This window comes from Geospiza fortis, unplaced genomic scaffold, assembly GCF_000277835.1.
Source record: "Geospiza fortis unplaced genomic scaffold, GeoFor_1.0 scaffold55, whole genome shotgun sequence".
Lineage (NCBI taxonomy): Eukaryota > Metazoa > Chordata > Aves > Passeriformes > Thraupidae > Geospiza > Geospiza fortis.
Genome location: NW_005054308.1, coordinates 6,959,181 through 6,974,309, shown reverse-complemented (window position 1 = coordinate 6,974,309; position 15,129 = coordinate 6,959,181). Strand labels below are relative to the sequence as shown.

The 15,129-nt window shown below is 42.8% G+C and overlaps 1 protein-coding gene across 2 annotated transcripts in view; it reads right to left on the bottom strand.

Moving 5' to 3' along the window:
- GRIA1 (glutamate ionotropic receptor AMPA type subunit 1) overlaps positions 1-15,129 on the bottom strand; it is a 121,098-nt gene that overhangs the window by 36,690 nt on the left and 69,279 nt on the right. For both annotated transcript variants that reach the window (XM_005418752.2, XM_005418751.2), the window contains exons 6-10: positions 10,893-11,054; positions 9,112-9,279; positions 4,417-4,521; positions 2,213-2,323; positions 1,075-1,281 (exon numbers count right to left, since the gene is read on the bottom strand). In XM_005418752.2, coding sequence (XP_005418809.1) covers positions 1,075-1,281; positions 2,213-2,323; positions 4,417-4,521; positions 9,112-9,279; positions 10,893-11,054 — 753 coding nt within the window. The remainder of the gene's footprint in view (positions 1-1,074; positions 1,282-2,212; positions 2,324-4,416; positions 4,522-9,111; positions 9,280-10,892; positions 11,055-15,129) is intronic.

Here is a 15,129-nt window from a genome sequence, read left to right as displayed (position 1 = left end):
ATTAGATCCCCCTGTCTGAGAGATGACCTAAACATCACAGAGCATGAACTATCACACCAAACGAGGTTTAGAAGTGTAGGGTGCAGGCGTACATCCCTGATGATGGAAATGAGTGGCTGGACAAAAAGTAATCTCATCCTTCCATTCACCATTCATGTGCTGAGTGTTTGAAATCTTTTTCTTCTTTCATCCTGCCATTACCATGCAAATATAAAACAGAGTAAAATTTAGAGATTCTACCCATGGGAAAATATGACCTTTTGATACTTGTTCTTCTAGAAATGTAAAGAAAAAGAATCTTGGAACTGTTGAAAGAAAATGTTTTGACATTTCCATAGGCACAGAATGTGCCATCTCTCCCCTAAATTAAAACATTTCACTTGGGCTGATTGTTTGAGCTGCAGTCCTCTGGAGAGCTCAGGCTGAGAGAGGGCAGGACTCCTTCTTGTCGGGATCTTTGGCTTGTCACAGTGACCCTGAGAAGAGTTAGAAAGTCTCTTTTCCCAGCCCGGCGCTTGAAGAAGGAGTCAGAGCTCTTCATTTCTCTGCCTCAAGTTTGTTTATTGCGTCTTATATATAAAAATTTTTCTCCTGCCCCGCCGAGGTCTGTCCAGCAGGACAGTTCCAGGCACTCTGCCTGCCCCCAGGGCAGTGTTATGTCTTTATACTAAAAACTACGTATACAATGTTTACAATTACTTTCCAATCCCTATCACCTATGTTACACAGTGAGCTTCTACTCTAAACCAATCCAAAAGTGCCAACATCACAGCAGAAAATGGAGGCCAAGAAGAAGAAGGAGAAAGGCTGGACATGCCCAGTTCCCTCCATCTTGCCTCCTGAACCCCCATACCAAAAACCTCAAAAATCTACTTTTCCACCCCATGATAAATTCACTATCATTCTACCTAAACTGTTGTGGCTTGCTGATCTTCATCTAAGGTTGGTAATTTGCTCCACGGGTCATAATCAAACCCACAGGTGTTCTGGGCTCTGTGCCAGGGCTTCTGAGCCCCCTGGCAGGGGTCCTGGCCATCCTGGACTGCCAGAGGGATGCTGAAGTTGGAAACTCACCCCATAGACGAGCTCTCCCACCATGCCGTTCCAGGTCTTGGTGTCGGGGTCCCGCGCGCCGTACTTGCCGTCGCGCACGATCTCCAGCCGGTAGTGGTAGCCCACATGCTTGGCAATCTCGGCAGCCAGCTCCACGCAGTAGCCCTCGTACCTCTCGTTGCCCTCAAACTGGTTGGCGTTCTTCTTGAGCATCACGTACGGGTCCTCCTGGCACACAGAAGAGCAGCAGTGAGCCCCACTCCTAGTCCCAGAGGTGCACACCAGCTTTTGGTTGCCCTGCAAAGCTCTGGCTTTGTGTTGCTGTGCCAACAACACACACAGCCAACACGCCGTGGGCTTATTCTAGAAGGTACAAAGTCTGATTTGTTTTTTATTGTGGCATATTCTTTTTATTCATGCAGAATCTGTGTGCAGCTCCTGCAGTGATGGACCTGAGGGGAATGGAGTAGCTGGAGGGATTTGGGCAACAAACCTTTCAGTGTAATTCTGTAAGGGGTATTTAATGTATCTGAGCTGTGAATTTTTAAAGGCATGCTTGCCTGTGTGGGCACAGGGAGAATCAAATCTGCTGGACAGGAGAGAGCCTTAAAGTGTTTAACCCAGTTTGGGTATTGTGCCTTCTCTGCAGACTCCCAGTAAGCAATCAACAAACAAATTAGTAATATTTCACGTTTCTGCAGGGTAAGTGTATACAATGACACAATACATGATACCATACTTTGTGGGCTACCTATTATTCCTTTGTGATTACAGTGGAGATTTGCTTTTAAAGCAATGATTCATCTCTCTGAACAAAACAGCTTATCCTTCCCAAAACTGCAGCCCCTATTCTCTGGGATAAATACAAACCACAGGTACAATGTTCCCGATTTGCCTGTGTTGATGCCTCTACTATCTTGTCACAATCTTTTGTATTTTTGACACTTAATCATGAGAGCTCTTTAATACCTATTTAATTAGCCACAGCAATTTGAAGATACCTTTATGGAGCTGGCAGGAAAGAGTAAGTGCTATTATTATTGTTATTATTATTATTATTATTGTTATTATTATTGCCATTATAAAAATTATATAATACAAAGAAGGGCTCATGAGTGGGAAGAGGGAGCCTGCACATCAGGGAGATCATGGCACTTACCAGGATAGTTGTGACGATGTAGGTCCTGTTCTGCAGGCTTGTAGACTCATTGCCACTTTGAGCATCTACAGCTATTGGGACCAGCTTCTCATCCTCATTCCAATAACCAATCTGCTCAATACAAAACCAGAATTAATATGTCTTTGGAATATTAGCCAAGGTACAGTGACAGGGTCATCCAAACCGGATCAGCCTTCTCTGCATGTTCATACCCAGCCAGAAATCTCCTCTCCTGATTTTTCATGTCTTTGATGAGGGGGATGGGGAAATTCCTCATCCCACTGTGCCTCCAGCCTGAAAATAATAATGTGCATGGTGTGCTACAGTAGTACAGTGCTTTTATGCGTGCAAACACATTTATCACATTGTACTGGTGATTATTGCCATTCCTACAAAGAAACTTCACACTTTCCCTGTGTGACTTCCAAAATTATTCTAATGGTGAGTTTGCCTGCTGCAGGTGCAGGTGCTAGAGGGTGATGAAAAATTATCCTGCAGCTGAAAGCTTGCATGAATACAGGACTGACTCTTGGGACATCTTGAGACACCAGGACAAAAAAAATCAAGTCAGAACTTCCCCCCCCCCATTCCTGTGCCAGTGTCAAAAAGTTTGGGGTTATGAATAAACTGAACATTTACAAAGGGAAAAATTCTGAGGTTAAATTCTGCTTAATAATAATCAGGGATTTGGGCAGCTCTATCACTCCTTGCAGGTAAAGCAGAGTGCCAGCAAATATCTCTAGGAAGATCATGCTTGAGGTTATCCACTTGGAGGGCTTGATTTTATAAGAGGTTTTCCATCACCTCATGTAAGTATGAAGCTGCCTGAGCTCTGCTCATATGAAAGGAATTTCTTATCATAAATGGGAAAATGTATTAACCAGGGCAGGACCAGGAACCTGATGATGGCAGATTAGAGATCATGACAGCTGAGGAGAAAAAAAAATCTCTGCAGGCTTCTAATCACTCTTCATTGCACAGACAAAAAGAATGGAAAGTGAGGAAAGGGCTTTCAAAGCTCTGCCCTAGGGCAACTAAAGTGGACACATGGATGTTTGCTTTGCACCTCTCACCTGCTGGATCTGGAATACAATATGCATCATGGCAATGATGTACATGTCTTCCAAACAAATATTATTTCTGATGGTAAATACATAGAAAAATCAATACACTCAGCCACTCAATTTCATCTCCTCTAGACTCTCTCCAGACTGCCAACTTATTGAAGTTCAGAGACCCAAACTGGGCATGATGCTGCCTTTGTCCTCTTATGAATACTTGGCAGTGGAGGACGACTGCTTTGTACATCTTCAAAATGACATTTATTTTATTTGTCAAAGAAAATTTGCCTTTTTTCGCTTGACTGTGGGGGGCTTTGATCTCACACCTGCTGCTCTTATATGTAAGCATAAATTTGAGATAGGGGCTGTAAATATGGAACTTTCATTATTTACATTTTTTAGTTTCAAACAAGTTTTTTATCTTTCAGGGGACTGAGGAGATGCAGAGAATGCCCCTTTCCAAAATACGTAGTAACTCTCCTTTATCAAGGAATAACTGAGTTAATCTCTGTTCTTCAAATACATGGTATCTAAAGTGGGACATAAGCACCTAGAGCCACATTTTCAAAAGGATTCATGTTTCAAGGGCATGGCATCTCTGAATAAGGCCAGATTTTTCAAAGAGCCTGGGATACAGAAAGGGATCAAGACTTCAGAAGAGCACAAAGGTCTGTGTAGCTATTGGGACGTGGTTAGTGCTAAAGCTTTTGTCACTTCAAGGAGAGCAGAATTAGGTCAACATAAAGGGTTCACTTACAATGGTTGGGGCAAGCAGCTTCTGCCTGGCTCTGCCTTTGTTTATCCTTGGAATAGTGGAAGGGCAAAGCCAGACCTAGAGCTGGGCCTGCACCAACACACTGTACCAATAGCAAAGGTGAGCTGACCAAGTTTTAGCATCCTGGAAAATTTTTTGCCACACCTGAGATGCCCTTGTTGCTCTTGATAACACCTTCCAAATGTTGTATTTTGTTAGCAATACCCCAAGTTCTCCCTAGTGCTTGGCTTTGCTCATGCCTAGAGCTGGGGATGCCCTTGTTGTGCCTCTACAAACAAACTTTCATGAACAGGAATCCCTGCTGAGACCCTGCCACTCCAACATGGGCTGGAACCTGACACAGAATGTGGGGTCACTGTCTGCTTTACCTTTCTGATCCCATCGTGCTTCATCTCAATCACATGGAGGGTGTAGTTGGTCCTGCGTCCTTTCTCGTTAAACTGCACGTTGCCAGACAATCCTTCAAAACGGACCTTAAATACACAAATAGCAATGAAGACAGCAAATTGGTCAGCTTCTCATGCAGTGGTGATTCAGCAGCAGTGAGAGGGGAGGGGAAGAAGGGTGCTGAGTGCAGTCATTACTCTCAATTCCATGCAGGGAAGGCAGCATATCTGCCTGAAACTGGTTTGTCACTAAGGCTCACTCTCTACAGCATGCCTGGCCGTGGGCACAGCCATCCTCTTAGCTGACTCTTTCATTAAAAAACCCTTTCTCTTAAAACTCAGTGGTTTAAAACATAGAGCAGCCTAAGAGCTACATCACGAATGTGAGCCCATCACCTCTTGGGATGTGACAGTGAGCTAAATCAGCTCTGAACTCCTTCAGTTTGCAGGGTTTTGTATTTTCTAAATCTGACCTGGAGTCGGGATTTGGTAAAGAATTTGTCAGCTCAAATCAGGAATTGTAAATCAGGAGGAAACATGAAACCATAGCCACAGCTCCCAGCCGTTATTTTGTATAGAGAGAAGTCTATAAGTTATCAAGGAAATTTAATTACCTCTGCACCAGATTAATAAAATCTAACAATTTAGTATTGACATTTGCATAGGAAACTTTGAACAGTAAATCTCTGCTGATAACACAGCCGAGCTGAAGTGATGCTCACATCACATCCCACATCCTCAACTTCCCTTGCTGCAAAAGTGCCCAGCCTGAAATGGAGAAGGGCTCCTGAATAGAATCACACACTCTGTGGGGACCAGGCAGTGGGGACCAGGAACAAGGAAAAATTAGTGCAGATTTGGGTTTCTATGGAGACCACCAGAGAAGTGCTCTTTTTCTGCCTTTCCACTTGCTTTGGACAAACCTCTTGTCCCTGCAACTGAAGTCTTCCCACATGAAAAATGGGGACAGGTATTTAACAGCCTTTTAAAATACCCTGAGATCCTCAGAATAAAGAGCCATGGTGAAGAAATGAGGCTGTATCATTACAGAGGAAATTTGTTGTTAATCTGGTTAAGCCGTGTTTGTTTTCCAGCTGTTACAACAAAGGTTTGTCATGAAAATGAGCATCTGCCAGCATTTTCTGAAGCAAATCAAGAGGTATTCCTGGTGACATTTGGACAAACATGCTTTTCCCTTTTCACAAGACACAACATACTCATAAAAAATAGATGGGCTGAAAAAGCACCATTGTCTTAAGCACCCCCAAGCCTGCTTTTTTCATGTCTCCTTTCATTTTCCTTTCAGGTTCTGACCAATTCTGAAGCTCAGGTCACAGGTGCTTGTGCTTTGTAGCTTTGTATGCACTGAAAGGCAGGTTTACAGCATCAAATTCTTCTGTCTGAGTGAATGAAACCTTAATCCTGTGATATCCATGTGGCACTGAAATGGCAAAAGGGATCTCTGCTATCCATGCTCCAGGAGGCAGCACAACTTTTCTGCCAACCTTTCTGAAGGTAAATGCAAAATGCAAAAATGCAATGCAAAATGCAAAATTGCAGTGCAAAGTACAGTAAGGACTGACTTCAACAGTGCTAAGCACTACTCAAGTCAACTGGAGACCTTTAAGCACATTTGTGTGTAAGACAAGAATGGGCATTTGGTTCTTTGCTGGGACATCTGGAGCAGAAGGATGCTGTTGTGGTCTTCTGTTTTACAGGGTTAGTCAGCAGTTAGGGACCAGCTTTCTGCTTATTAGATGTGCTGACCACATAATGATAAAAAAATAATTTGTTTAAAATTATCATAACCTTTTCAAAGTAAAATCGAAACCTTAGTGCAGTGGTTTTAAGCAATATTTTGTGGGCTTTTTCCTGCATAAAAAGAAAAAACGTAATTATGTTTAATAAAAACATACATTCTCCTGGAACATGCCAGATTTCTGTTTTTAAAAAAAATGAAGAATGCTTCCTATTTCTTTTCATCTTTGTTCCTGCCATCCATGAATCCTCGTCAGGTGGAGGTCAGTCTATTCCCCCAGAGAGAACAACAGGACAGGAGGAAATGGCCTCAAGTTGTGCCAGGGGAGGTTTAGATGGGACATTAGGAAAAAATTTCTTCTCCAAAAGGGTTGTCAAGCATTGGATGGGCTGTCGAGGCAGATAAGTGGTGGAGTCACCATTTCTGGAGGGATTTAAAAGATGTGTGGATATGGCAGTGCTGGGGACATGGTTTAGTGTTTTACTGAACTTGGAAATGCTGGGATGATGTTTGGACTCAATGATCTTAGATTTTCCAGCCTAAATGTTTTTATGGTTCTGTGGTTCCTTCCTACACTAAACAGGAATAAGGCAATTTGAGAGCTTAATCCAGATGTTTGAGTAGAAGCAAGTAGAGAAACCTTTTGCTTTTAAAAAGCTTATAAAATTTTAGGCATTAACAAATGGGAGGGGAAGAGAAAGCACACTGTGAACAGCTGTAAGAATTGCCTTAATTGTGAGTCTTTACAGAAAGGATAACTCAAACCTTCAATTTTATCATAAGTTATTCTATTTCCATCTGCCTCTTTCTTGCTGCATTACTAAATACTGCAAGATTATCAAATTCATACTTAAATTTTTTGCTAGGAGGCTTCTGGCCCTGCCTGTTTCAGTCTTTTATTTTGATCATCACAACTGAACTGGTCAAGCCTTTTAAAAATTATTATTTTTCATCTGTAAAGAAGCAACTTTTGCAAATGGGACTTTGTGTTCTTTACCCAAAATCACTCCAGCTGAAAAAATTAAGACTTTTGAAATTGTTTTAATGAAGATACAAGGAAACGTCAGAGGAGATTTTCCAACACGCAAAGAACAATTGTATTTTCTAGCTGTCTAATTTTGATATCTTATTCTCATAAATTCAATAAAGAAAAATGCTGGAGCAGCTATTGCTCATCAGAAGACTTCCAAGTATTTCATGTTTATTAGGTAACCTATCTCCCTAATGCATCAGGGAGGCTGATTTTATTATAAGGGCTTGGAGAAGCTATGACAGTGGTTTGCCCAAGGTCATGCAGAAAGTCGGTGACAGGCTTGGGAACAAACTGAATCCAAGCAACAAAATCAAATCAGATGCAAGATTTGGTTTTAAAGGAATTGTTGTTTACCAGTAAGCCAAAACCAAATCAAAACAAAATACTTGAGGAACTTTACATATTATACAAATGAACCACATAAATGGTGCGTTTTTTTGGCTTCTTCACAGTTAAGGAAAGAAGATGGGATAAGCTATATTTGGATAACACTGAACTAGCAGTATTTGCAAGGAATCCATCTATTTCTGTCAGGAAAAGAAAGGAAAGTGCTAGAAGTAAATGTCAGTCTTGAAATTTAATGAAATTTTAAAATATTCTACCTTGATAAGTCTTTGATAAGAGTGAATTATTTTTCTCTCTTGCTGTAAGTTTCACATTGTATTTTTGTTTATTCAAAAATCTAAATTTTATGCAGGAGGAAAAAAGCAAGACTATCAGATTTGAGGAATAAACTATCTAAATGGCTGCTCTTAAGACTTTTATGAGCCCTCACAGTATGAAACAAGCCATAATCTGCACTTTGAGAACATTTTGGTGACAGCCAACACATAAGGCAAAATTCACATGCATTCATTAGCAGGCTGGAACTAAAGCTGAGTTCACAGAGAGTCAAATAATCTGCAGAAAATACAGTCTGAGCAGGTCTGTGTCTTAGGGACCGGAACATAAGGATAGGGACCCTTGATTTTATGGGACAATATTTTGACTTTAGAACAACAACAGAAATCACAACAGGCAAGGTGTCCTAGGGTGATGTTATGATGCTTGTATCCCCATTTGTGTGTTCTGTCTATGCTGGGTATCATGTTCTGCGCCTTCAAGACTGGCTCTGAAGAGCGAAAGTTTTGTTTTTGTTTTGCTATCAGCTGCTCCCCCATGGCTGGTGGGACACAGAGACAGGGCAGTACATGGTGCTGCTTTTGCTTTTTGCTTGGCTTTTCACTTTGCTCTTGCTTCTGCTTTGCTCCTGCTTTGCTCCTGCTTTTTTGCTTCTGCTCATTAGGTAGTTTAGCTAAGCAGTCCAAATTTTCCCCGGACTGTTTTTCCTTTCCCTTTTTTGGAACCACTCGAACCTGCTCTGGACTGGAACCTGGGAAACACTGAGAGTTTGCACCTTGTGGCTGGAGCAGAGGCCGGACAAACGGATAACAGAGCGACCGCCCCCAGGAGAAACTTTCTGAGTTTGTCATCTATTTCAGAGTGGTGGAAGAGTGGTGTCATCTGGTATTGTTCATTTTGTGTGCTGGGGGTGCTGTGCCTGTTAAATAAACAGGTTCTTTTCACTTCTCTCCAAGGAATCCTTCCCAAACCGGTTGATAAGAGGGGCTGTGTGGGTTTGCTTTCTGGAGGGGCCCCCTTTTGGAGGTTTTCTCCCAAATTTGCCCTAAACCAGGACAGAAGAACACATCAGATGGTACCAGGAAAAGCAGTTTGCTGGAAGCACCCCTGAGCTTTTCAGACCTCTCTTCTCCAGAAGGATCAGCTCCTCCTCATCCTGAGGGACTCGTGTTGGTGATTCTGCTGCTGCCCACCCATCCTGCCCCACTCAGGCTGTGCCCAGCGTGCCCCCAGCACACCCACACCCCCCGGGCTGGTTGCCAACCTGCTGCAGGGCTCTCTGGATGTCGATGCCCTGTCCCCAGGGCACGGCGGGGTTGGCCAGGCAGTCGCCGGCGTTGCCGCGGCGGGAGATGTCGATGCGCTGCCGCCGAAGGTTCTGGAAGGCCTCGGCCATCACCCGCACGCCGTCGTAGGTGAGCGCCGACGTGTACTGGAAACAGAAAGGGCACTCAGGGTAACCCTCCAGCTGGCTTGCTCTGATGCCCTTTGGTTTTTACCTTTTTGTTTTTTATTATTTTATATGTTCCCTGTATTCTTCGCACATGTATTTGTAGTTCTGCAGCCTATAATGTGAGTGGCTAATTTTCCTGGTAATTTTCCATAGCCCCCTAGGCAAAAAACCAAAATGCATTCAGAGCTCTAAGTCCCAAGAAGTACAAAGCCCCTGTGCTCCCTTGGTCCTTCCAGGGAACTAAAATTGAGAGCAACAGCTCCTGTGCTACCTTGGTTCTTCCTGGGAACCAAGGTTGAGAACAACTCTTCAAGATACATTTTATGGACAGAGCACAGCTAATGCCAAGGGAAAGACTCCAAAACAAAACTTGACTCAAGAAGAAATTACATCACTACTTGTCCTCCTAATTAGTGCTTTTAATCAATTATGTTAATTCCCTAAAACCTATAAAAACGTACTTATCCCTGTGGGGTTAGGCTTCTGTGGACATCTTTTCATAACTACCCCTAAAAGCCTTTAAATAAAAATCCACCCTTATATCACCTCCTTACTAAAAGTATCTCAAGTTTAATTTCCAGGTTAAGAAAAAGGCAACACTCTGTCCTCACCACCTGTCTATGAAGTTCAACAGCATCTTGCTCCCTGTAATCTCCACTGCCCTGTTGACTCCTAAAAGTTGGTTTTGACTTTCACAGCTGGGAAGTGAAGGAGAAGCTCCTGATTTTACTCCCTGAAGAAGACTCAGCCCTAAAAGTTCTTCACCTTTTACCCAAGCATTTGTGTTTAATCAGAAGCATTGACCTGAACTTTTAAGGAGCACATTATACTGTGCAAATGTAAGCTACATGAAATCAAACAAGGGACGTTTTCTGGTCACGGATGGAGACCAGAAAATTCCATCTCAATTGGCAAAAAATTCTGCGAAACAAGAGTTTATTCAAGCAGAAACTTGTACAGAAAGCAGTGTAAAACTTGGCAATAACCATTAGAGTTAACTCTTTTTTTCTGTGATCACCCACTGATTTAGTTGTTTTCAACATTCTTAAACTAATCCCAAAGCTAACATTTCTATGGCAGAGTGTTTGTCACAAATTTATTCATTTTCAAATATTAAACAGAGAAAAACAACCTCTCCCTCCACTCATCCCTCAACAGCTTCAGGGCCTTCTGTGTCAGGAATTAAAATACTTTTTCCCTCTGTTGTACACACTGATTTGAAATTCTCAAAAAGAATATCTGGAAAGACTTTATTATCACTGGATGTCTTGTAAACAAGTCAAAGGTTAAGGACTTAAAGAGACTTTTTGTTTTTTATATACTGAACATTATGAGATATTTAACTCTTAGCTTTGAGGGGGTGAAAACTGGGAGAGTGAGTGAATACATTAAATTTTGTGTTTCTTAAGAGGCAGTAACTGCAGCCTAGTAAAATTCAGATAATGTTAAGGCAAATGGAACAGCTAATGTTCACAATTATACTGAGTTCCTCAAGTGAGAATAAAGAGCCATGTGTGATCACAAAGAGGGGAGCAGAACTTGAACTGAGCCAGATGGAACCAAATGAAATGTATTTTTTTAATACCACTTGCCTTTGGTCTCTTCCAGTCCACACGTGGGTGCTCTCTGGCATCATTTTGCCTCCACTGTTGCATGATCCTGGCAGGAACAGTATCTGTGTAATTCACCAACTGGAAGCCAGTGACATTGGCTCCACTCTCTCTGAATTTGGTCAGGTCAATGTCCATGAACCCCTGGAACAGGAGAGAAACAGGAGAAGCTCATCAGAGGAAGACACCTAGATGGGAAAGAGGAATTCTGCCTATGTATGAATATGGCAGACAGCTCAGGAAAAATATCTTCCCTCTGGGAGGAAATGTCCAACTCAGGAGAGGCACCAGTTCCCCAACAATGGTGTGAACTTGCTTTTCTCACAGGTTCTGAGCTGGCCATATCCTGCAGTTACCACCCAGGGAGACAAATAATCATATTAACAACAGCTCACTTGCAAGAAAGCTACCAGAGTAATGGAAAAACATATCCTGAATAATGGATAAATGAACAAAATTTGTAAAATATATTAAAAAGTATTTGTCAACCAGCTCTAAATTTTATACAGAATTGTTCACCCAGTCCTAATTTTCATGGACTCAGTAATCACTGGATAGGCTACTTCTTCTCAAATCACAGCTCATAGGGAAAAACAAATTCTGAACAATGAATTTTCAGCAGATCAGGAAGGAACTGGCTGGTCAGCTTCTTAAAGAAGTCTTACTACTAGAAAAGTCAATTTGCTCATCTGGGAGAAAAGAAGGTGCTTTTAGATTACTAATGAAATACATTTCTTTAATTTTCTTATTGTCCTTGTCCACTTCTGGCTCTCTGCATGTGATGAACGCGTGCGCAAATACACATGTGCATTGATCAGGGTGGCACTGCAGAATTAGTCACCCCCTTGAGTCAGAGGTGAAAAATTAATTAGAGACACACTGCAATATGGAGGGAGGGGTGATTTCTTGGTGTCCCAGCTTTGATCCCACTGCTGCTGCGCAGAACTGCTTGCAGAGGTGCTGGGACAGGGGCTGTGCCCTCCTGCATGTGGGACAGGCTGAGCTCTGCTGCTTTTTTCGTTAGGAACACAAGCACAAGAGATGTACTCAATCATCTGCACTGGCACCATCAGCAGCCTTAATGCCTGAGGGGAGATGAATGGGAGGACAGTCACAATGCCATCACCTGAGCAGCAGAAGGGCTGGCTGGAGCTCTGCCTTGCCCCTGCCCTGCTGCTGAGTGCTCTCTGCAGGCTCCTCCTCAGGCTTCTCTCCCTTGCTTGTTCCCAGACTCACCAGGATGGTGTGAGCTAAAAAAGCCAAGTTATGTCATTTCCAGGAAAACACCAAAACCAGGTTCCCAAAATGATGCTCTCTGTTCACAGGCTGAGGGAGCTAATTAGCTGATCAACTCCCAAAGTCAGATGGAGCCATTAGATGGGAACTGTTTTGGGAATAGACCTTGCCAGGAAAAGACTAAATTGCCCTCTCCCATAAGTGTCAGACTGAGGGAGTCATAAGTGACTCAAAAACGACTTTAAAGACTTTCACATTTTTTCTTCCAGAATTTTGTAGGCAATTTGGCATCCACTTACAAGGCTGAGGATTGGATACTGGTGTACAGATGCTCTAAATAGATGGCTTGTTTTGCTTCAAAGTACAGTGATTTAGGTTAAAAGAAAAAAAGTGATATTTTGTGCGTGCATACTCCTCAGAATGCTGGTTAAGCCCACATCAATCTTGTTTGTAATTGCTGGCGTAGGGGTTTCAGAAAGCCAGAGCTGTGATTAATGAATAGGAAATGCAGCAGGATAATTGTCCTTGACATCTTAATGCATTTCAGGCCAAGTGGGTTTTGACACGTAGAGCTCCTAAGGTTCAGTAAGAGGGACCTCACAGGTTGCCAACTGGGTATTCATGGCTGGGACCAAATTACACTGACATTTTGCTCCTGGGAGCTACTCAGGGGAAAAAGATCTGTCAAAAGAAACTATGGCAGAGCAACTTGAAGTTTGTGCTACCAGCTCCTCTTTGGGAGACCTACAAAGGCATGAAGAAAAGTCCAAGTTCACTGCAGAGTATGAATAAGATGACTGGTGTGTTAAGCCCCCTCAGAATGCAGATTTAAATAGAAAAAGAAAAGTTATGACAGCAGTGATGAGACAGCAGTGGTTGAAACCAGTGTATTTCACTGCTTTCCCCAAATAAAACCATTCTAAAACTGAAGCAAATATTCCACAATATTCATTGGGATTCATTGCATAAAATTGGGATTCATTGCATAAAATTTTTAAAGAGTCTGAATAAATGATAGGAATTATTTCTTCCTGAAGATTGTACTATTTTTTCTCCACTGAATCTTGACATAATTCAGGTTCTTTAAAAAGTGTGGAGACCTCTGAAGATTTTCCAATAATTTGAGGCAGTTGGGACCATAGAGGACATCATTAACCTTGAAGTCATCTTTGCATTTTGGCTGCTATCAACGGCTGAAATAATTGTTTTCACCTGTTATCCCTCCTTTACATGCCCCAGCACAAGGATATTATAGAAATGCTCCTAATTACAAAGGAATTTTAATCACCACACTGAAATCTGCTCAGAGCAGGTCTGGGGAACATGAAAGCCAATGAACATGGAAATCCAGAGGTCAAATATTTTAGAAAATAATTCCCAGAGCAGGTGAGTTCTTGCTAGCAAGCATATAAACAAAAAAGCCATCAAGAGTTATGCAGACTGGTTTTTGAAAATGCTTCTATTGACAAAGTGGGAGCAGGAATTCAACATGCTTATCTGTCCTTCTGGAATATCAGTCAGTGCTTGTAGGAAACAGGAGAACAAGAGAATTACAATATTTGCAACTAAAGAAATCATCAATCATCTGTCACTGTGTACTAACTATAGACACATATTGCAAAAAAAGAAAAAAAGAGAGAGATTTTATTTCGTTTTCAACTGGCTGTATATGAGAAACAGAAAACAAACTCTTAAAACTTGGCTAAGAAAAGACTGTAACCCATGACTAAGGGGCAGCAGCTGTGCTTTTGCAGTAATATGTTTAGCATCAACCAGTTTGGGAAAGAACTAGCCCAGAAATGCCTCCCTCTGTCATCCAACCAAGCACAGCAAGAAGTGAACACTGCTGCAAGGATGTACTCCATGTCACCCCATGGAGTGATCAAATGGTTTTGAAACTGTTCTTAAAATTTGCTGGGGAATACTGAAAAAAAACCCACTTTGCAGCCATGTCTGGAGCAAGTTCAGGGAAATGAGCTGAGCCCCTGGAATTTGGCTGTGTGTGACTTTCTTCAAGCTCTTGACACCCTGAAGCATTTGGGATGTGTCTGTGGGACATGCAGGGATCATCCTTCACCTCCCTGCCCAGCACTGGAATCCCGCAGGGAGGAAGAGGAGGAACATGGGAGCTCAGAGTGCAGCTCCCGTGGACAAGCAGGCACCCAGAGCACAGGGCCAGTGCCCAGGGTGTGGGTGCTCCAGGGGACACAAGAATCCTGCAGGCACAGCTGTCCCTGGGAACCAGCAAACATCCATCAGCCCCCCCACGGCAGGATCAGCTGTCCCTTGGACTCAAACTCACTTCACAAAAGCACCTCAGCAGCCCAGAGGATGTGCCTTCCTGCCTTGCACACCCCTGGAAACCGCCTGGCTCTCTCCAAATGCCACGGAACGAGCAGGCTGACAATGAACCACACAAATCTGGTCCCTCCTCCAGCCTGCTCTGACTCACAGCATCTGCAGCACGCTGCTCCAGCAGCAGCCAGGCTGGGTTCAAAGGAGGGAAGAACTTGCTCTTTAGCCCTTCCCACAGGCTCCTCTCTGCATTAATGGACCTCACAGAGCAATTAAGTGCAGGGTGTTGCTGTGAGGAAATAATATGGGCAGCTATTACAGACCCTTGTGGCTTCAAATAGAAAACAGTACTAGGAAAGGGTTTATCCTCCCTGTGCTTTCCTTGATGCATCTGTTCTTTATGCTGTTCTTAAACTGAAAGCAGTTTTCAGCCAAAGGTTGTTTTACTGTCCCATTTGCTGCTTTGGTTGCTGGGAGAGGCATCAGCAAGTCACACATTTATATTCCTCTCCACTGCTTGTGGGCTCAATCATCAAAGGAAATGCATAATGCAAGAAGACTGATGACTTGAAATGGGCCTCATGAATCCATCTTGATTAAGTGGTCCACAAAGGATCTGCCTTGAAAAGAAAGTCCCTCCAGAAATGAGCCAGCTCCTAATTTGTACCCTGGACACTGTGAGGAGCCA